Here is a 22,039-nt window from a genome sequence, read left to right as displayed (position 1 = left end):
AAGACAATTTTCAATCTGGTATACAAAAGATGCCCTAAAGAGTGAAGTATTCATTATTGTACCACATTATTAAAAGTTTAAGTTTATCACGACACTTTATATTTTTAATTAAATTTGATTTATAAAATTATAAAGAAAATAGTGATATTAGTTTGTTATAGATTATCAATGCTATCAAAGCAATTAAAAAAATATATCACTTAAGGATTTTTATTATCTTTGTAAGATATCAAATAACAAAAGACAATAAAGAGTCGATATTAAAATATCATCATAATAGCGATCTTTAAAATACGATCATTATATGTTCAATACGTATTAATTATCGCGTCAACTTTATTGTCTTATGTAATTTATTTTTGTATTTGATTATCAAAGTTAAAAGCTTTGAAATATTTTTGTTAGTGTCTGAAGTTTGTAAAGCACTATTTAAAATTGTTTTATTTTGTGAGGTTTCTTTTTATGCTTGCACAAATACTATAATTTGTTATGTATTCATTTAAATAATCTTGTATTCACAAATGTTATGTTATAAAATACAAAATGTGATTGTTTTATTTTGATCCCTCTGGGGTAAATTATCTAATTATAAATTATCTAATTATAAACTACACATCTGTGTCTATAATGTCTAAAATAATACAAACAGAAATATCTCATCTTTATATATTAATAAGCACTATTTTTTCCTCTTTTTAATCCTTCCCTTTTCATATTTTTAGCATATCACCTTTAAGTTTCAATTTTTTTTATATTTCTGTACTTTGACAAATCGTATGATTTTGCACGTGTATATATTTAAAAAAAAATATTTTTTATGTTACACTATAGGTAAAATTAAAAATGAATTTTTTTCTTTGAAATTTGATATTACCATTCAAAGTAAAACTGATTTTAATTTTAAATGTTTATGCCTCATAAATCGTGAAAAATCATTTAATACTGCTATAATATCAATACTGTTATAATAAAATTACTGCTACAACAGTTAATATTGACTAAATAATAATTTTTCTAAATGTCTTTTTCAATTTGTTATTTAGCTTATAATATCTGCGGATTTATAATTTTATAAATATTTAAATCTATATAATTTAAAATATCCGAAATTCTATTGGAAAATTAATTGTTTTATTCGTGAGTATCATCTTGATTCATTACATTTTTTTCGTAACTTTGGAGCAAAACTTGAATGCCGTTACGATATAAGAATAATTCAATAATTGGAATATATGTGAGATCTGAAAGGTGTTTACGATTATCAAGAAAATAAATAGATGAAAAAAGATACATTTTCTTAATACTTATTAAAGAGTTCTTAATACGTAAAGATTTTTCAAATTTCACACAATTTCGATTATTGAATTATTTTTATGCAACGATGTCCAAATTTTGCTTTAAAGTTGTGAAAGACTGCGAATGAAAGATTTCGTTCGTGAGCGCTCGCTGCTTTTGTATTCTTTTGGATCTAAATTTGATTGAATCTAGAAGAATATACCAATAACAGTGAGCGCTTACTCAACTGTCAAGTCCGCTAAATACATCAATGGCTGTGTTCAAAAGAACGTTTATTTTACAAGTGTTGGAAGTTTTCTTCGCACTGATTGGATTATACTTTTAGATCTAGAAGAATGATCCTATCAGCAGACGATTATAAAACTGGATTGCAAAACTGTTGTTAAACGCAGCCAATGTTAGCGCATTTCGAAACTTGTCCAAAAAAATATTTCTTCAGGTCTTCAGGTCTATTTGTCGCTGCACTAAATTTTTTGTTCTATCGTTTGTCTTCAAATTTCAAATATATATCTATTTTAAGTATAATAAATATACACTAGTTCAACTACAAAGAACAAACTTTATATATATATATATATATATAAAATGTGTTCATTGATAGGATTGTTCACGTTACTATTTGCCAATATAATGAGAATAAACATTTCGCAATTTATCATTATATTTATTATGTACACTATAAATATAATTTCTGTATTGAACAGAAAGTGGAAGAGAGATTCGTCGTATTTACATGGATACGCGATAAAATTGGCAGCTCATAAATAACAATACATTTAGATCACATGTCAGCAGGCACAGAGCAGATATGCTTCAGCTCTAATACCATGGGTAAATTTTATTTTATCTATTGATCTATTGATCTATTTTATCTATTCTCATTTAATTTATTAATCTTAAAATCATGTATCATTTAAGCTTAGTTTAACTTTTTTTTAAAATTGGAATTATCAATAAACAATAATATCAAGTATAAATAATATTAACGCTCTTTGGTCTCAAAAATACTTCAGATGCGATTTGAGATTAGATTTCAATCATTTTCTATTTCATTATCTTCTAGAATAATTGTATTGTGTCTTTCTGTAAATAATGTCTCTTGACTCAGTGCAGGAACTTGTCGAGAAAATTCGCTAGTCGCCCATAAAAATAAATCCAATGTCTGCTCTGTGCATTCCGCTATGAATCTCACAAACGGTCGAACATCTCCGGCGTTGGCTAGTTGCAAGTATTCATAATATTTATGGCGATGCTGTTTGTGAATAATAACGGGAGGATATCCAGCTTGCATGAGAATCATATTCATGAGCAAGCGGGACGTTCTACCATTTCCATCAGTGAACGGATGTATGTGCACCAGTTTATAGTGCGCGAGAGCTGCATACCTGTAAATTTTTCCAACCTATTTGTTGAATTTTATCACAAAATCTCAGAGAAAAATATATGAAATTCGCACACCTCACTGGATGCATTCTTATGGCTTGTTCGCTGTTCAACCATAATACAAATTCTTCCATTAAATAATGTATATCGCCAGGACCTGGAGGTATATGGCCGCCAACGTATACTTGAGTCCTTCGAAATTGACCACCTTCGACAGGATCTACATGTCCAAGCACACGCCTATGTATTTCCAGTACATCTTTTATAGAAATGGACCCTACTCTAAAATATATTTACATGGATAATAAATAATAAATTAATAGTGAAAACATTTTTGTGGCTTATACTCTATGAATTTACCTGTTAACCAAGGTCGCATTGATATATTTCATGGCAGCATCTAATCCAAGGATTTCATTATGTTCATCAATACTCTTTCCGGAGACCGCGATACGTGTTTCGACTATAGCTCTCGTTTGTGCAAGATTCATAGTATTTCCCTCGATCCCGACTGTATGATAGATATGTTGGAAGTAAGCCTCCTTTTTAGCACGTATCAATGCAGCATTGTTATCAGGTATATTGGATAATGTATTCCTCTTGTCATCAATTCGCCTAAGCATTATTCTGTCATGTTCTTCGACCACACGAGCTGTCCTCTGACTATTTATTAAAGCACCTTCGTGATTTGGTTTATACGTTAAAGCACGTACGTAAAATTCATTAGCTTTTATCACATTGTTCTGGGTATGTTCCAAAAACTCTCCATAATGGTTTAAAACATCTGGATGACAAGGTGCTAATGCCACTGCATGTTGAAACAATTTTATAGCTTTCTCCTGCTTCCCAGATAATCTCATATCTAGAGCTAAGTGTAAAGATGCCAGGGCCTCTGTTATCGATGCCGCAGTACACTGAACCTTACCAAGTTCAGTGTTGGGTTGTGAAATGGTGAGTATATGATCATCATAGACATTCAAAATACTTTCTGAAGAAAGCGGCACGAATACAGAATGACCATGATAAAATTCCTGTTCTAGAAAAAGACAACAGAATAAATTATTTATGACATTAATTATATTTAAATCACAGCTTACAAATGATAGCATAATTAACTGCAAGACAAGAGATATAGTAACTTTCCAGCAAGAGATACAGTGTAACACAATAATCGTTCATCTTTGTTCAACATTAACAAAAAATAAAGATATAACGAATGCTTTTCAGTGACACAAGTCGAACATTATTCTATTTTTCTTAACATTCTCTTGTATCAACTTGTGAACTTGTACTAAATGAAAAGCATCCAATGATTCAATATGTTACTCTGTATCATCTAGTTGCTCTCTTTTTAGTAGACAATTAACACAAACATCATTCAGCTCTTCTGATTCAAAAGTAAAATAGCTCTTGCTGCAAGTTGCCAGAAACGTTAGACAACATAAAGTGTACAATCTCTCATTGAAAGAGTAGATATATCAGTTGCAACTCACCTGTGGAATCGGTGGACAGGCCGCCTAAGTATTTCGATAACAACGTACTGATGACAGCGATGACAATCCCAAGAATGAAAACGATAGGAATGAAGAGTTTCGGTATCATACCGCTCGTGGGATCCGTGGCATCCCCGCGTTTCACGTTCACGTAAGAGGTCTTTCCATTATGTACGTAATAATCGTAAAAGCATGCCGGCAGCATTCCTCCTCGCGGCAGTTTTTCACAGTCTTGTTTCGAATAGCAAAGCGTGGCATGCTTGTCAATCGTGTCACACGTACATGTGACGCAACGCGTTGCACTCGTCTCGGATCGTCTCGGTCTCTTTCGCCGACGACACCAGACGACATCAGCCGAAGTGATAAGTCCATGTGGTTCGACCTGATTGGCTGGCGCCTGAGCGTTCCGCGAACCGCGCACGCTATTGGTCTCGCGTTGATTCCGCGTTTCACCATTCCGCGAATTTATCGTTTTTTCATATCTAGTATCTTAAAAAACCGCGACGCTTTTGAAAAGTTTATTGCAATATTCGCACGTTTGAGATTCACAACACGATATTTTTCTACTGATAATTATATCGGTAATTTTCACTCGACTGTCGATCGTATTTACCGACCGACGTGAGACTTATTTCAAACATTCGGTGGTCCTTCTTTCCCCCACTCCTCTTCCCTCCCCCATGATATCCTAACTGCCAGTTTGAAATTGAGCCGTTATATGACTCGTGTAACACGGAACGCGGCGACGTTTACTGCGGAAATTGGCGCGGTAACTGATCAATTTCCGCTTTTCCATAAAAGAATGATTAGCCATAGCTGATTTAATTAATTAGCTGTAGTGTTAATTTCCGCAACGCGGCAAGTCGCGTTATCGCGTCTCTTGTGAAGGAGCCATAAGTCAATTTTTGTTATATCCCGCGCTTATCGAGCGTCTTCTCCATTCGAAATGTAAGTATATGTCGTCGAATCTAAAATATGGCATTTGTATGATTGTATGATTGAAATGCGCTAAAATCTACGTAAAGAGCACGTTTAATTATAGTTCGAGTGTAGAACGCGGCGTAAGGGCGCGTTTTATATCATATTTCGCGAACGAGGGAATTTGGCGCGCGGCCATTCAAGATGGCGGCTACTTCGTTTCCGAAAAGCGTGACATCGGTCAGCGTCGGTTGTCGACGGAAAGTGCTGAACAGATTTTAGGTACTGTCCGTATTGTTATACAATTATTCATTATTGTGTTATCTCTGGCGAGAATAAATTGTATGATTGTATAATTGAAATGCGTTAAAGTGTGATACTTGTCTCTATCCAGCTCGAACGTAAACAGCGACATATTGATGCGATTTGCAATCCTATTTCATATACGGAACAAAGAATTTGGCCTAGCCACTCAAAATGGCTATTATTTTATTTCCGAAAAGTGCGTCGGTTGTCGATGGAAAGTGCTGGACAGATTTTAGGAACTGCCCGTATTATACAATTATTCATTGTTGTGTTATCTCTGGCGAAAATAAAAAAATTGTATAATGAAAATGCGCTAAAGTCTGACACTTTTTGCAGCTCGAACGTAACTGCGACATGTTGAATTGTTGACGCGTTTTGCATACAAGTATCGTATTTTACATACAAGACAGAGAATTTGGCGTGGCCGCTCAAAATGGCTGCTATTTTGTTCTCGAAAAGTGCGGCGTCAGTCAGCAATGGAATGTTGAGATTACAGGTAATTATTAACTGTCTATTGTATTATTGTTTTATAATTTGTTGTTAATATCGTCCTTGAGGAAATAAAAAATCAAATGTGTGAGGACTTGTATAGCACAGATCTCTAAGGGATGTCTTAAGATGTCCATAGGATGTTCTACATCTTAAGGACGTCTTCATGTCTCTTGAAGTTGTGTGAGAGTATCTGAATAAATATGGAGAAAAATTGTTGCTATTGTAGTACATTGTCCAATAAATCGACCAGAAATAACATAACATCGATATTTTAATTTCACATTCAACAATACAAATGTAATATAACACATATTGTATGTAAAGAGTAATTCCCATTTAGTGATACAAGTCGACACAAATGTTTTTCTTTCTTTGCATTCCATGAGTAATAAAATAAAAATAGAACAATACTTATGTCAACTTGTGTGTCATTAAATAGAAGACACTCTGAGACACAATTAAAAAGCACAGACAATAGGAAAACGGAATGACAGATTGTAATTTATCAGAAAAAAATGTATTTGATTGAAATCTATTATTCCCTAGTCCTATTTCCTGTTAAATAAAAAGACCAACCCAAGAGAATGGCATTTTGGCCAAACAGAATTTCTAATATCATAATCATTTTGATTTTCAGAAATTCTGTTTGATTTCATCAAAATGTCATTCTAGTCTTTTGTTGATTTAAGAACATTTTTCTCTGTATTTTTCAATTGCAAGCGTTAGGCTGTAGGCTTAACATTTACATTGTCAAATGTGAAATTATAATGTTGACGTTATGTTACTGTTAGTGTTTACTAGGAGCATTTGCTTCTAGTAATACATATAAATGTATAACTACATTTTAATTATTGCAAACAAAGTATTTTGATCATATGACTTAAGATTGCCTGATTGGCTTTCATAACGAAATTCAAGTATAAAATCAAGATATAAAATCAAGGTTTATTTGCTTCATATGCTCCAACATGTTCCATCATGCTCTACCACAGCTTCTGCTTACTGTAATGCGCTCATTGGAGTAAGTTACAGGAGCATGTTGGAGCATATGATGCTAACAAACCTATAGAAAAAAAATAGCATCTGAGCTATCAAAAATCTAGCAAACCACTTAGTAGCTAACAAATTATACAAATTCCAGCATAACAGCCAGAGGTTGTCAGTACAATAGCAAACTAAAAAAATAATTGTATGATGCAAACTCAAATCAAAAAAGAAAATCAACAGAAGCATGAATAAAGCTTCTATTAAGAGATATAAATTGGAATAACGAATTATCGTCAAGGATATAGTATAAAAGTATATTATATGATAATGATTCTTGTATGAGTTAGAGAACATTTTTTACTCATGAACAAGAGATGTTGCAAGATGTTATGCACTAATTTTATTAATCAGATCACTGCACGAAAAATAATACAAAATATAATACAAAAATAATACAAAAATAATACAAAAAATAATACAAAAAGCTTTATAACGGTTGTTATTTGTTAAACGAATTCAATTTGGAGCTGTTGAGATTTTTTCATACAATTGCAAATAATTTAACGAGATTAACTAGCTAATCTCGATAGATACATACATATTTCACCAAATTTCTATTCGCAGAAAGGCGAAAACTTCGCTATTCTCTACGCTTCGTCAAAGGCGCTTTTTATAGTTTTATGTGTCTTTTCTAATTCTCACACTACCGACTCGACATCGCCACGGTGGGGCAAGTATCTTTTTATGAAAACTCTCCTGAAAATATAATAATGTCTATAATAAGTCTATAAATATTAAGTCTATAAATAAGTCTATAAATATTAGAACTAGACCGGCTTATTTAATTATAAATGCTATTAATTGTCTATACAACTAAGAATCGTTTACAAATCTAATTTTATATTGTTTTTTGGGTTGTCGATTTGTATTAAAAAATTTGGGATCTTACTTTAATTCGCGAAGTAGGCACGCTCTCGCTACTAATACGCGAATGAGTTTGCAAAGTTGAAGGGCTAGGAATTATTTCGCAGTCCACTTTACCCGTCCTAGAGACACAACCTTTTTTCTCCATTTTTTTGGAAATGCTATTAGATGTAGCACTTCTTGATTTCGTTTCATCTCTGTTGACAATTAAGGCAATTAATATAATAACTATAAAGGACCTTTATATTATATGAATCAATTATTTAGAAAATTTGAAAGATCTTGATGAAATGAATTAATTTTAACATGAATATGATATAGCTTATAATATGGTGAACAAAAGATGTAACAGACAAGGTTTAATAATAATGGATAGTTTTTGTGAATTATGATGTACCAAAAGTATAAAATTTGTGCTCACATTTTTGATACAACATAGTTCAAAAACTATTATGCATTATTAAGCGTTGCTTCTATGACATCTTTTGTTCACATTATAAGCTACATTATATATGAAAATTAAATTCATTTCAATTAATTTTTCATATAATTGTGAGATACTTTAATATGTGGCTAATACGAGTCTAAGTTGCAGATATATAATTATAAATACAAGAATTTCAAATATTCTTCAACTATTTTTTTTTCTCTTATCTATGTACAATTCAATTCTTAAAGGAATTCAGAAAAGAAAAAAGAAAAAAAATATTAAAATTTTGTATGTATATTCACATCTTAAGTTTGTGGCCTCATTAAATATATATTTTTTATTGGTTTTATATTAAATATATACTTTTTATTGGCCTCAAATTAAAATATGTACTTTTTATATAAACAAATGATTTTATTTACAATTAATATACGTCTATTATGTGTGTAAAAAAATTCTACTCTTAGCGTTTTATCGAATGGCACCTGTAAGATCGTCGATTCGAAAGCTTATCGGCCTGAATTTTTGTAATTTGCGGCACACGACACTGGGGCGATAAGGACGTGGTATTCGTGGTATCGTAACGAATCCCCTGAAAAGAGAAATTGACATAAGGGACTCCGTATGATCGACGTGATCGTAATTGTTGGGATCAGAGATGTGGGGCAAAAGGAAGTCGAATTTTACGTAATTTCTCCGTTCCTCGGAAGAGCGGTTTTCGTTTCCGGAGCGGCATCGCCAGTTCCACGTCGTGGAACCATGTAATGAGGATTTCTTGACTGATCGATCTTGCACCTGGCTGCGTCGCATGACGATTATGCGATTGGTATTGTCAGAGTTCCCGGATGTACCATTTCGTAAATTACTTTTCGCCATTCTGTATCAATATAGTAAAGAAATATCTTCATGCTATTGAATAATTCTGCAAAAATATATTACTAGCATACATATAGAGAACATTTTTTTTATATGTAAAAAAATTTTTTTCTGCCTATATGTGTATACTTATATAATATATAAAAGATGTTTTAATTGTCTATTATTTAATATAATGAAATATTATAATAGGGAATAACATATAAGAATAAAATAAATAAGTCTGTTCGTTATAAAAGAAAGCTTAAGTAAATTTCAGTAAATTTTAAATTTGATTTAATTATAAATTTTACTGAATTTTTCTTTCTGAAAGTAATATCGATTACGTACGAAATATTTTTTAAAAGTTCACATTTTCAAGATTTGTATTTTAAAGGATGTAATTATACTTTATATATTTAATTGTCACCTGATAGTTGTAGTTGACGATGAAATTTCTTCAGTTTGACACATAGAATTTCGAAGAAGTCGCGATGGTAAGTGATAAATAGTAGAGGCTTGATACAATTTGTGCTTTCTGTTAAATATAATAGTTACACGTTCGAATATGAATAAATTATAACGTGAAAGAACTTTCTTGTAAAATATTACCTTTAATGGTGTACTTACTTAATATTATACATGCCACCAATTTCTCCATACTTTCGTCTCATTATTTCAGTCTCGACGGCAGCCGTGGTTGTTCGCATTGCCGTCGCGATCTCGTTCATTATCTACAATAATCAGCGATGTAATCCCCTTGCACGAATATTTCGTATGGCGTTACTAATTGGCGTATATTTTAAAGTCGACCAAAAAAACCGCAGAATAAATGCGGCAGTAAAATTGAAAATTCAGTGCATAATAATGCAGGGCATGCAGCTAGCATGAAAATAAGAGGGTTTATTAAATTGAAAATTTTACCGCGAATAATAAAAGCATGGGTTTGTTAAAACTGAAAAATCTACCGTGAACAATAGGAGTATTTTCAGGGAAACAAATTAAAATGATTTGAAATGCGGTTAAAAAATATATATTATTGAAATATTGGATTGTTCAGAAAGTTCGTGCCGCAAAAAATTTAAATTTAATAAATGTATACTAAAATTTAAATCTTCTGCGTTTCAATTTTCCTTCAAAATCGGCACGAACTTTTCGGACAATATATCAAAGTTTGAAAAAATGATTCTTCGAATAAAATCAAAAATATCAAAAGCAGAATTTAAAAGAATCATGAAGATAATATACGTTATTTTTTATGTATCTTTCTCTTCAAATTTCTCGATTGTGATCGAGGATTGTGGAGTATCTTGCATATATTACCGAGACATGATTGGAAATGTTCATGTCGTCTTCAGAGTGAAAATGAAAGTTGTTTTTCGATGTCACGAGGATCCAAGGGTGATCAAGAATCTCTCGAATGGTGATTCTCTCACGAACCGATGGAATGAGCAAGCGGTTTATTAAATTTCTGCATTCGATTGACGTTTGGTACATAGCTTTTTCTTGGATCGACGTCAAGCCTCTATTGATTTGGATCATCAGCCTCCGTCGACGTTCCTCAGACGACGTCCATTCGTCGCGGGGGCATAGGAATGGAAGTCGACCGATAGTCATGCCATATAAAACGACTCCTCTGTTTGTCACATCATAGCATAGTGTTTAAATGTTTCGCCAAAGAATGTTTTTATATGTATTTTTATATTGCATTAATAACTTTTAAGCCAAACTGCCAAATTTATAATACTTCTTGATGCTATGTGATGTTCGAGTTATTTAAAATAAAATCTTAATAAAATCTGGATTTACTTACAGGCTCCACAAATCTACTTCCGGCCCATATCGTTTACCTGCGACAAAGAGTTCAGGAGCAGCGTACTCTGGAGATCCGCAGTGCGTTCGCAGAGGATCGCTGCTGGCGTAAATATTGCTGAGACCAAAGTCTATAATCGTGAAAAATATCTGTCATTGAATTGGTAAGTTTTCTTTATAAATAAATTTTTAACTTTCGATTGCTATTAAAGCTAAATTGTGTAATTATCGCTTAATCCGCTTATTGTAATATAAATATTAATTATATAGTAAAATAAATATTTGAAGACAAGACTATGTATTTTTTTTATTTTCACAAATAAAAAATATTTGTAAAAATAAGAAATATTTTGTATTCTATTTAATATTTTTGTTGCCTTGAGATCAGATATCATAGCAATATATGTATATAGCAATCGAAGGTCATTAAGAACAACGGGTATTATGTTTCTGCGTAATTATATAAATTGTGGCCAATTTCATTGCAAGTGCAATTTTTTATGCGGAGCTCTGCGGAGCACAGGTGGATCTGATTTCATGCTCGAAAATCAAGCGTCACGCGAGCGGAAACATTATAGTTGCGATTTTCGCGGTGCACGCTAATCTACGCGGTTCGATCGATGGCGATTGCCACAATCACTGCGACCATAATGTTCTCTAGTCCCGCGTGATACGTTGACGTCCGTGTATACACGTCTGCCTCTCACCTACTATCTTGATCTGTTCCTTGCGTTCGTCCTGCAATACGATGTTCTCCATTTTAAGATCTCTGTAACAGAATCGTAAAAATTGAAGAGAAATTGATCTCAATGTAAATAAAATATTTCAAAAAGTTATAAGTACGTTATATTAAAAAAAAAGTTTTTTATATTTAAAGTAGTAATGTTATTTATAACATCAAAATGAAATACATGCTAATCTTGTATGTCATATAATAAAATATATAATTATGTATAATTATGTATATATAATTATGTACACATTTTAGAGTTACTTAATTATATACACGTACATATAACATACTACAAGATTAGCATGTTTCATTTTATTCATTTCATTTTAATTTCATAAAATTTCATTTTAATAAACATTAGATGGATATAAATTGATTCCTTTCCAAAACATATTTTGGAAAAGTTTATTCTTTATCATAACATTTTACAACTCAATACATATTATAATATTCAAAGTCTAACTAAACTGGATTTAAATTATTCAATAAATTCGTTTCGAAAAATTTAGATATTTAAATATATAATAGGCTTTGCTATTTGATTATATTTCATTATCTTATACGATGTTTTGACATTTTAATTAAAAAAGCAAGTGCCAATTTGATTAAAGGAATTAAAATAATTGATATTTTTTTTTGCGGTGTTATCTCGTTCTACCGATTTCGAGATTACGATTTTGTGGTAACTCTGATAGAGTAAGGATTACGCAGGCGGAGATTGCAGGCGGGTGAATGCAAAAAAAGTTCGCGCCGTATGCATATGCAATGCGTGTGCAGTTTGCACGATCACGTAGCGCGAGATTAACGCTCTCGGCGCAAGAACCCCGTGGCCCTGACCATCGCACGAAGGTCTCTTTGCTCGTATCGCCGTCTACGAGCGCGGCTCGCGGACCTTGCAAATTGTCGTTTCGTTGGCATGACGGCCTCCCGGCCTCTCGATGATGTCGAGTTCTTTCGTTTCTTGATCTTTTGTATCCTTGATGAAATGTCAACGAAATGGAAAAAATATTTTCGAACGATTCATCTCAATGTGGATAATTCTTATTTAGATGTCATTTTTTTCACCAACGTTGTAAGATTTGTATTATTTCTCTTCAAAATAAAATCGCAGAGTGTAATTCCCTACATCTATCGAATATAAATTGTATGCAAATAGTAGTAATTTCTTATTTTTTTGATATTGTTCTTAAAACTCGCGAACAATATAGCGGAAGAACAATATAGTGAGGTAATTGAAAAATATCTTCAAATTAGTTGCCAAGGAATTTATAAATAAATAAAATGGTGTTAGCTGTGTGAAATATATATGGATAGGAGAATATCGGCACATTTTGATTTCGAATTGCAGAGATATTGATATAAAGAATGATATCAAAACTTCTACAGCTAAGGCTAGCTGTCATCGGGATCAGGCGGCCCTGTAGCTTATCCGTGGCAGAGACCTTGGGACCTTGAAACACATCATTAAAATCGCATCGCCTGCGCGCGCGATGCGAGAGTGGAGTCAGTATGCGCTTTGGGTGTCGCTAATAAGTAATAAAAGAGGACTCGCTCCTCGGAACACGTGCCCGCGGCGAGGTTAATACCGTCACGGGATGCAAGGCACTCTCGACGGGGTCGTTACACGTTGGCGGAATCTAGAACGTCCGCAGCATTTTTCTTTATTCCCCGCGGCTGGCTACCTTCCATCGAATCTGGAATCGTTTGAATCCCGCGAATACAAATTCTCTAAAATGGTCACCCAAAGAAAAAAACATGATGAAATAAAACAGTGAGCGATTTCTTCGAGTAGTTTGTCAGATTTGTTCGTGTTGCTTGAAATCTCTAAACGTTTTTCATTTAAAACGAAATAAATATATATTTAGGCGTTGGAGAAAGAGAGAAAGCAAAGATGCTGCAAAAGTGCAAGCAACACAAACAACTAGATCTAATGTTAATTTATTGAGCTATATCTGTTGTTTTGTTATTCTCAGTTCGAGCTTCTTACTTTCACTTATCTTTCATCTAACTTCATCTAACTATTTTCATCTACTTTCATATATCTAATAATTATGCAAAAACAATTATCTTTAATTAGTAACAATACTAATAATAATATTTTTATTGTTATTGATTAGAGGATAATGATCATTGCACCATTATTACATGAAAGTAAGAAACTTCAACTTACAATTAGAATAATGAACAAACAGTACAAGATCAATAAATTAATATTAGGTTCAGCTGTTTGTGTTGCTTGCGTTCAGAATCTTCGCTTTCTCTCTCTCTAATACCCGAATATGTATTTACTTCGATGTTTTAGTAAACAGGAAATAGGAATTTATTAAATAAGAGAAATTTACAATAGTGACATACATACAATTTTGTTTATTTTTTTTCTAAAAATACAAAAATTTTTATGGAAATAAACAAGAAAAAAGAACCTTATTCAGTCAAAACTGAATAGAAATTTTATATGAATATATATATAATTTGTGTTTATATCGCTGGAAAGTTCAACAAGCATAACATTTTAAGTATAAGACATGATAGATGTAATCTATAACATGAAACACGTTCAATTTCATAATACCAATTTTCTATTTTTCTTTTAAACGATTTCATAAATTCACTGACAAGAAAATTAATGCAATTAATTGATATCTACGCACAAGAAGATCCAATAATTATATAATGATTAAAGTCAGGAAGGATATTACATAATTATTGGATTTTCTTGTAATCAGCATTTCAAATTTACAATAGAATTAGCCTAAAAAATACGATATGTTAAGTCGAGATATCGAAGGAAGATATATTCATATTCTGATAATCAAAGTACGATGTATCATTGTATATATGGTACTCTAATATTGAATCGTGAGTATCGCTGGTTTCGAGCGGATGTATCAAACGCGGCCTCCGAACGATGCGTTTCTGCTGCATCCTCGACTGCTGCGGGATAATAGTCGAAACGACCCTGAAGCCGAGGCCACGGTTGTTCGTTGGCCTGGGCGATTACGTTTCTTTTCCATCGTCGTAGAAGCCGCCGCGGCAGCGCGCGTTCCTGGGAACGTGCGTTCGCGACGAACTTTCGCGACAGATCGCACGAGATCTGATTAAAGTTTGCGCTTGTCCTGCGCCCGTTCGCAATCGCGCGAACATAATTGCCGGCGTAAAGCGACAGGTGGTCTCGCGGGTCAGATAAAAAAAAATAATAATAAGAGGCATAACAAAAAGCGCGAAATACGTCCCGCACACTCCGACGCCGTTAACGATCGTCCCTTCTCTCGCCACCTCTCGCTCTGAAAATAAACTCGCGCGGCCCGTGACAAAAGTGATCGATGAACACGGCGATCCAGATATTCCTGGTGATCCACGGACGAGCAATGGGAGATGAGTTCGTGTATTGTAAGATGGAGCCACGGGTTGTATTCGAGGGAGATTGCATTCTGCGCAGTAGAATTTCTCCTTTCTATTGTAAATATCTGAACGAGATTTTCGTTTTCTAGTATTCTTTTTTGGTATAATTTGTTTTGTCAATTAAATAGCCAGTCTTAAAAAAGAGTAGCTCCATTTTCAACCTTTAAGAGCAAGATCTCTAAAAAAAGTTTTAAAGAGTATATGTTTCTTTTTTCATTCTTCTCCGAACAATTATTTTTTATGCAGAAGCTATATTTGAAATATTTTACACAGATAATATTAATTATGTACTATAAAAAATAGTAATAGGTTAATATCATGGTATTAAATCCATGACAATAATAGCAACACAGTGAGAATTATATAGACGTTATATCACGTGGATGTTAAATTCGCACCAATGGTGTTAAATCCATATTAATACTTTTTAGAGTATGCCTTATAGTTTCTATTATAAGCAACTACCAGTCTACATCTATATATAAAGTCTATGTATTTTAACAGCGCATTAAACTTGATGGACAGTTTTGAAAAGCAGAAAATTCGCTTTCATAATTTAACTTGTTTCTTGATACGAAAACCTGCTTTTACGGATTTATTGCTAATTGACATTGCTAATTATCCTTTATGTATCGCCGAACAAAGTGATAGCATCGCGTATCATATATGTTTTTACAGATGCATTCACCTCCTCGCACTCATAAATGCTCGCGCGCGCGTCCGATGCACCCGCTCAAATGCGCGCATCCGTAAGTACTTAAATTTAATTGCCGGCCATGACCGTTACATCGCAGCAGTTATTTCGGTCTTAATAATCCGAGTCCACCGAGCTGTCGTTCGGTTGAGCGGGGTCATGTCCGTATTACGAGTCGCCATGAAGATGTGCAAGACCGAAATTATGCGTAGAAGAGAGCGATTTATCGATCCTTTCGCAAATAAATATTCGATACGAGGCGCCGCATTGATATGCACACAAGCATGGAATAGGTACGAGAGATATTTGGGATACGATGCTCGAGGCGAGGTTTTAATAAACCGTCCAATGCATCCGGATTCATATATGATAAATCGGTCGATGCACGAGATATTTACGGAAAATAATTCGAGTAGTTTGGTGAAGAAAATTAGGAGAAGTCTCGAGCGCTCGTTGCTTTAATATTAAAAATTGGTTAACGTGATAATTTTGTACTGAGAGAATAATGTTTGATATTTGTGACTATAATTGCAATAATTAATGGTAAAATAATTAGGATCTATTTTTATAGATAGTTATTGTTAAAAGTAATAATATTATATTTATAGTTTTATAGAAAAATATTTAATTGGCATCGAAAAAACGAGTATACATTACAATTATTTTCGATATAACTATATATTTTTTTTGATTTTTATTGATTATAGAACTAAATATAATTTTTGTTACTAATATAGCAGTAACTATGAAAATGGAGCTCTTAACTTAATAATTATTTTACCAATTATAGTTATAAATATTTTTCTCTCAGTATATTATAATTTTATTAGAGATTTGAAAAGCATGGGCGACCTTTTTACCACTTATTACACATGTATTTGTAATGTGAGAGATTTTGAGATTTTAATACGTTCCTACTTTTGCTACTAATTTAGACTCGATTCCAATAAGTCGGGAAAGAATACGAATATATATTTCCGAAGATCGATAAAGAAACTTACTAAATGTTCTATATACATCAATGAATCTATCCTGCGATCAGGCATAACGTGAAGATCGTGATGACGATATTGCGCATCGGTATTGGTTCGTCGACTGTAACCAATGCATCTTATTTTTCCAGCTGGCACCCCACGTCGATTCTGTGCCTCAAACAACGAGAACAAAACGGGTTCGCGGCTTATCTTGTCTTAATACGCGTCGTTTATCAGCCAATCGATACTCGATGTTTTACCGGCGTGAACAATGACGCGATCTTTTCGGTCAAGTTATCAGTAACACCTGGCCGCACTCGAAGGCGCTCATTCGCGGCTATTAACTTAACTCTTTCATCGCTAAAAGTACAAAGTTGTAGCTTCAAGTGAGAACCGAGTGAGATTCTAAATATTTTTTATAACGGAATTAATCGTCATTTTTCTGACGAAACTAACCGTCCTTTGTGTTCACATTTATTTTCTGATGCATCTTCACGATTCCGTACTTATTTAATCCGACTATTAATTATTATTGGCCGAATCGAACTAATTGGAAAAAGGAGTTAAAAATGCATTCAACTAGGATTGAAAATTCTCACGATAACGACGTAACCCGATCAATCGTTAGAACGTCTGTCGCTTTTTTCGCACACGAGTTTTTTTTGTAATTATTCCAAGTTTTATCAGTTATTAATGATCAGTATCGAACTTTATTCGCCTTTGCGCCCTGGCTATATAATCTTCCGTTATTACACGATAAAACGATATTAACATTAATTAGTAGTCAACTCACATTAATGCTGTAGGGTTACTAAAGGTTTTACTTGTAATAGAGATTATATAGCTAAGCGAGAGATTATATAGCTAATACGCAAAAACAAACAACACACAATGTGATAGTCATTAAAACCGAGATATGTTTTATTTACAATAGTTAGGAATGTAATATACGAATCGTATACGAAGGAACTAAAATTAGTAATATCTCCAAGGATATTTTAATTGTACAATATCAACTAAAAGTATTAGCTAAAAAATTTTGGTGAAACATGCCTTGAAAATCAATCCTGTACAAAAATAAAACAATAAAGTTTGGCTTATAATGGCTTATGCAACAATCATATTTTACAGTTTTAAGTAAATAACTTTTTAATGAGTAAGAGTGGATCTCTCTCTGAATAAACTTTTGCACGAATATTAGAGTTTTATTAGTATATATAAAAACATTTTATTTAATTCGCTATTTTCTTACAAAATTTGCAAATAAGTACTAGGAAATGTAATTTTATACAAGAGAACCAAAGCAGATAAAATAATTAAATAACTTTTAAACCAACGATAGAATGTATTCAAATTTTAGAGATACTTAAACGTAATAGAACACTCTATGAAAGTTCTATGTTTTTGATGAATGTTCTGAGATGTGATATACATCATACATTAAAAGCGTTAAAATAGCTCAAAATGTTAAATAATTCTTTTAATCGAGACTATTTTAAGTTATTTATCGAGACAAAAGTAAAAATTATTTAATATTCTTTTTTTAAAATTCGATGACTCCGAAACCGTCTGCACATTTTTAGGTACATGAAAGAGTGTATATTTAAATATATTTGGGAATATATTAAGAGCGAAAGGGTTAAATATCTCTCGCAGGTAATCGGCGTGATATCGTGATTCGTGCATTGCCAGTGCATCGTGCGGCTTTTCTCTTTTTTTTGCCCTTAGCAGGGGCCACGATGCGTGGGCGGAAGGGATCCGGCCAGACGGGGTCATCGGCCATTCCTTGCGTTTCGCCCTTCTCATGCGCGGATACGCGTCTTCGTGGCCGCGAGTCTACATCGCGTGCAAATCAATCCTAATAAACTTTTCAAAACTTTAAAAAAGCAAACCGAAATTTATTATTGCGCTATAAAATACATGAAGGAAATATACATTGGGATACATAGATAGATGCAAGATTCAAAATTCTTTCATGTCTCTTCTCTTAAATATTATTTTTTATATAATATATATTTACATAAAGCAGGAAGTAGTTATAATCATAAAATGTCAAATCAAATTTCTTCTACAAAAAAATAACTTTGACTCTGTGAACAGAACTCTTCGTCTCTACAAAAATAGCATTACATCATAGAAAATGTAGATCTATTTTTCTAGATATTGTTTATTAAAAAAAAAGAAATTAAAACGTCTGACTTTATGATCATTTATCGTCATTATTTCATTGCCCTTTGGGGAATAGCGGTTAACGTTCTGTGTATCAGTTTTAAACGGATCTAAGTTGAACTAGCACTAGGATTCAACCTACATCGTTCATAAAGAGTGGCTTCTACGAGATGACATGTAATCTACGGGCCACAAGGGTTCTGACGGAGGTTAAAGGCGGGTCGCTTCTCGAATACCGCGAGAATTATTGTCGGTGAAGCGGTTTAATTTTCAAACGCGTTTGCGGTCGTTTCAGTGCGAGCTGTAATTTCCGTGCCGCGCCATCCGCCATACGCCATCGTGGGTGGCGTGACGCGAAATCGGCGGTATACCGAGGCGGTAACGGTAGCGATAAAAATATGCTGCGTGTCCCGATGCTTTACGATTATTGTTACGCGCAGTCGGCAGTCGCGACTAGAGTCGGAAATTTCTGAAAGCCCGAAGGCGAAAAGTTTATCGCGACTGTTCCCCGCTGTATCACGACAATCGCACAGTTACCATGATATGAAAAATAAATGACTAAACGAGGTCCATAAATAAAGTCCCGTGATAAATCCAATAACTAAACGACAAACGTTTTCTACCTTTAACGAAGCCATTCCTAATAGCAAAAATTTCTCTCCATCGTAAATAACAACTCAGCGTTGAGTTTAATTAAAGTTTGAATTGATTGAAACACCACATTTGTGCAATACCAATTAGTTGTTTATTAAAAAATATATATGCGAGAATATTAACAATGTTATTTCTTAGTATACTTAATACTTAAGTATACCTAATCTGCTAGATTACTGAAATATTAGCTTAATATTATTTATATGTTATTAAGAGAAAATCTCTCACTTTCTCTAGTTTTTGATAATGTTGTTCTTGACGATGTTTGTGCTGATTCTATTAAAAAAATATCATTCTTTTTCATCGTATTCAGACATTCTTAGTATACGATAGTGACTGATGGTACATTTCTCTTGGTTTAGTACAACTTGCTGAATTTATAACATCAACAAAACTCTTTCAAAAAAATATGTATAAAAAGAAACATGCGCGTCAAAACCCGTGATGTCGAGTATAATTTAGTCGAGCGTCGAGTCGATTCAATAAACAGGATGAACAAGACGTTCGATGAACCCGACGATGACGTGCATCCTTCGGAGGAGGATGCAGGCGCTGCGGGACGGCAGAAGAAGAAATGGTCGAGAGACGGAAAGGTAGAATGAAAAAAGACACGTGGAGAAGAAGAGAGGCGGTGAGAGCGGGAGGAGGACAGGGTCGAGAGGCGGCGACGGCGGTCGGGGTAAACCAGCGCGGAAAAAACTTGGAGTAATTTACAACAATCGTAAACGTAAGCGCAGGCGCAGCCGGTTTGATTCATAGTGATTGCCTAACGGAACCAGCGCGAAAATTTACTCTCACGCTACTCGTCGCCGACACCCAACATACTCCCGTCGAAAAATGACATCTGCATTCGGCCACTGTCACTGGCTTGCTTGCCCATCAGTCATAACAATAATTTATTCACGCAGATCCACTCTGTCTTGAGTTTAGTCTCATGAAATTATCTTTATATAAAATTAGAATTACGTTAAAACACTTTGATAGACATAAGAGAAGGATGAGTAGTGTACACATGGATTTCGCCTAATTTTGAAAAATGTTTAGAGTACTTACTCTTCTATTAATTCACAAGCAAGTGACGTGACACAATATTTAATATTGGCGAGAAATTTTTGATGAAAATGCGCTTGTTTTATATCTTCTGTAAGTTTTTACGGAATATGCATTTAATAATCCTATTCTATAACTCTTAACAATTGTAACAATATCATTATGGTTGTTAAGAATCATACCCTTATGGATAATATAATTCCGTTCATATTTTAAGATCGTCTTAAGTAATGTCTTAAGATGCTAGTACAGTTTTCTGATTGGTTCATGGCATTTTAAAACTGCACTTAAGACAGTGTTAAATATAAGATCCGATTATGAATACCGGTTATAGAATAGAGCTATAATATAAGTGAATGATGAGACAACACATGTAATAGAAAAATTATTTATTTTAACGCATATTTTAAAGTCTGCAATCACATACGAATAATATCGATTCGCAATTTAAAAATTGTAATTAAAAATTGTAAAATTTTCGATGTAAATTTCTCGCGGATGCTTGAATATTACATTGCGCCACTTGTCCATAAATTAATGGGGAGTAAGTAAGTTTAAAACATATTTAAAGTTGGCGAAATTCGTGTGTAGACTACTGGATCTTTTCCTTATAAATATTACTAGAGAGAAGTGAATTGTCGAAGATTTCCTTGACTCGAAATATTAATCTTGGCACCGTTTCTTTGACATTTGATTTCACCTTTGCGAATCGTCGTCAATCAAAGGTCTTCAAGTAAAATCTGATTCGATTGAAATTATATCAGTTTCGATTCGATTTAATCATTTTCGATTTATAAATGAGAAAGTCGTGATAACAGGTAATATTTCTGTTACACTGTGTCTCACCCGACATACGTACGTGTCCAAGGCACGCGCGTGGGTGCACGTGGACACGTATTTGTCCGCGTGTCCACATACACCGGCTGCGATCGTTGCACGTAACGAAGGGCTTGCGTTCGCGCGATGGCAATTATCTCGAGGCGAATTCGCAATTAAACGAGACGATATAATTTATCGGTGGACCAGTTGCTCTTGTGAAAAGGAGGTTGCAGACAGTGGGCTTTTAGAGATGGGGACGGATAGAGGGATGAGTCCAGCCGACGTGGCGCGGGCCCCCTCCGTGCGTTAATTTATTAATCAAACCTGTTCCAGGACACCTTCCATTCGCCGGGAGTGGCCCGTACGCGTTCGCCATGTAATTGATAATAAATATAACGCGGGTCGTTTTACTTACTGGTGTCGACTGCTCGTCGTCGACAACGTTGAGGTGGAGAACACGGCCACGGCGATACACACACCTGGTGTGTGACGGTGCATCCATGCGATGCACACGGTTGTAAGGGATTTAAAGCCGTGCTCCGATACGTCTGCTGCGTAAATAGCCGTGTCGTCGTGCGTAATCATCTGGATATATGAACTCCACTAGAATAAACTACGAAAGCGGAGGCATAAATCTCTCTCTCTCTC

The 22,039-nt window shown here is 33.9% G+C and overlaps 2 protein-coding genes across 2 annotated transcripts in view; both read right to left on the bottom strand.

Moving 5' to 3' along the window:
* Nucleotides 1–2,329: 2,329 nt before the first annotated feature.
* On the bottom strand, nucleotides 2,330–4,377 carry LOC105620331 (adenosine monophosphate-protein transferase FICD homolog). Its single transcript, XM_012201833.1, has 4 exons — nucleotides 4,173–4,377; nucleotides 3,040–3,715; nucleotides 2,755–2,961; nucleotides 2,330–2,681 (listed from the first exon to the last, which is right to left on the bottom strand). Exons 1-4 carry the CDS (start codon nucleotides 4,375–4,377, stop codon nucleotides 2,330–2,332), a joined length of 1,440 nt encoding a protein of 479 aa, XP_012057223.1.
* A 3,176-nt stretch (nucleotides 4,378–7,553) lies between these two features.
* LOC105620386 (hormonally up-regulated neu tumor-associated kinase homolog B-like) overlaps nucleotides 7,554–22,039 on the bottom strand; it is a 58,825-nt gene continuing 44,339 nt past the window's right edge. Inside the window, exons 4-12 of the mRNA XM_012201886.1 lie at nucleotides 11,604–11,665; nucleotides 10,898–11,027; nucleotides 10,408–10,720; nucleotides 9,715–9,818; nucleotides 9,515–9,622; nucleotides 8,917–9,106; nucleotides 8,715–8,821; nucleotides 7,825–7,996; nucleotides 7,554–7,631 (exon numbers count right to left, since the gene is read on the bottom strand). Coding sequence (XP_012057276.1) covers nucleotides 7,554–7,631; nucleotides 7,825–7,996; nucleotides 8,715–8,821; nucleotides 8,917–9,106; nucleotides 9,515–9,622; nucleotides 9,715–9,818; nucleotides 10,408–10,720; nucleotides 10,898–11,027; nucleotides 11,604–11,665 — 1,264 coding nt within the window. The remainder of the gene's footprint in view (nucleotides 7,632–7,824; nucleotides 7,997–8,714; nucleotides 8,822–8,916; nucleotides 9,107–9,514; nucleotides 9,623–9,714; nucleotides 9,819–10,407; nucleotides 10,721–10,897; nucleotides 11,028–11,603; nucleotides 11,666–22,039) is intronic.

This window comes from Atta cephalotes (genome assembly GCF_000143395.1).
Source record: "Atta cephalotes unplaced genomic scaffold scaffold00025, whole genome shotgun sequence".
Lineage (NCBI taxonomy): Eukaryota > Metazoa > Arthropoda > Insecta > Hymenoptera > Formicidae > Atta > Atta cephalotes.
Note: the sequence above shows the minus strand (reverse complement) of the source record. Positions and strands in the feature narration are given on the sequence as shown.

Excerpts from the sequence above, each read along its gene's own strand:
- LOC105620331 (XM_012201833.1), bottom strand. The coding sequence starts at position 4,377 with ATGCTGCCGGCATGCTTTTACGATTATTACGTACATAATGGAAAGACC. Across the intron at positions 3,716-4,172 it reads CCTGTCCACCGATTCCACAG|AACAGGAATTTTATCATGGT; the intron begins GTGAGTTGCAAC and ends GTCTTTTTCTAG. Across the intron at positions 2,682-2,754 it reads ATAAGAATGCATCCAGTGAG|GTATGCAGCTCTCGCGCACT; the intron begins GTGTGCGAATTT and ends AAAAATTTACAG.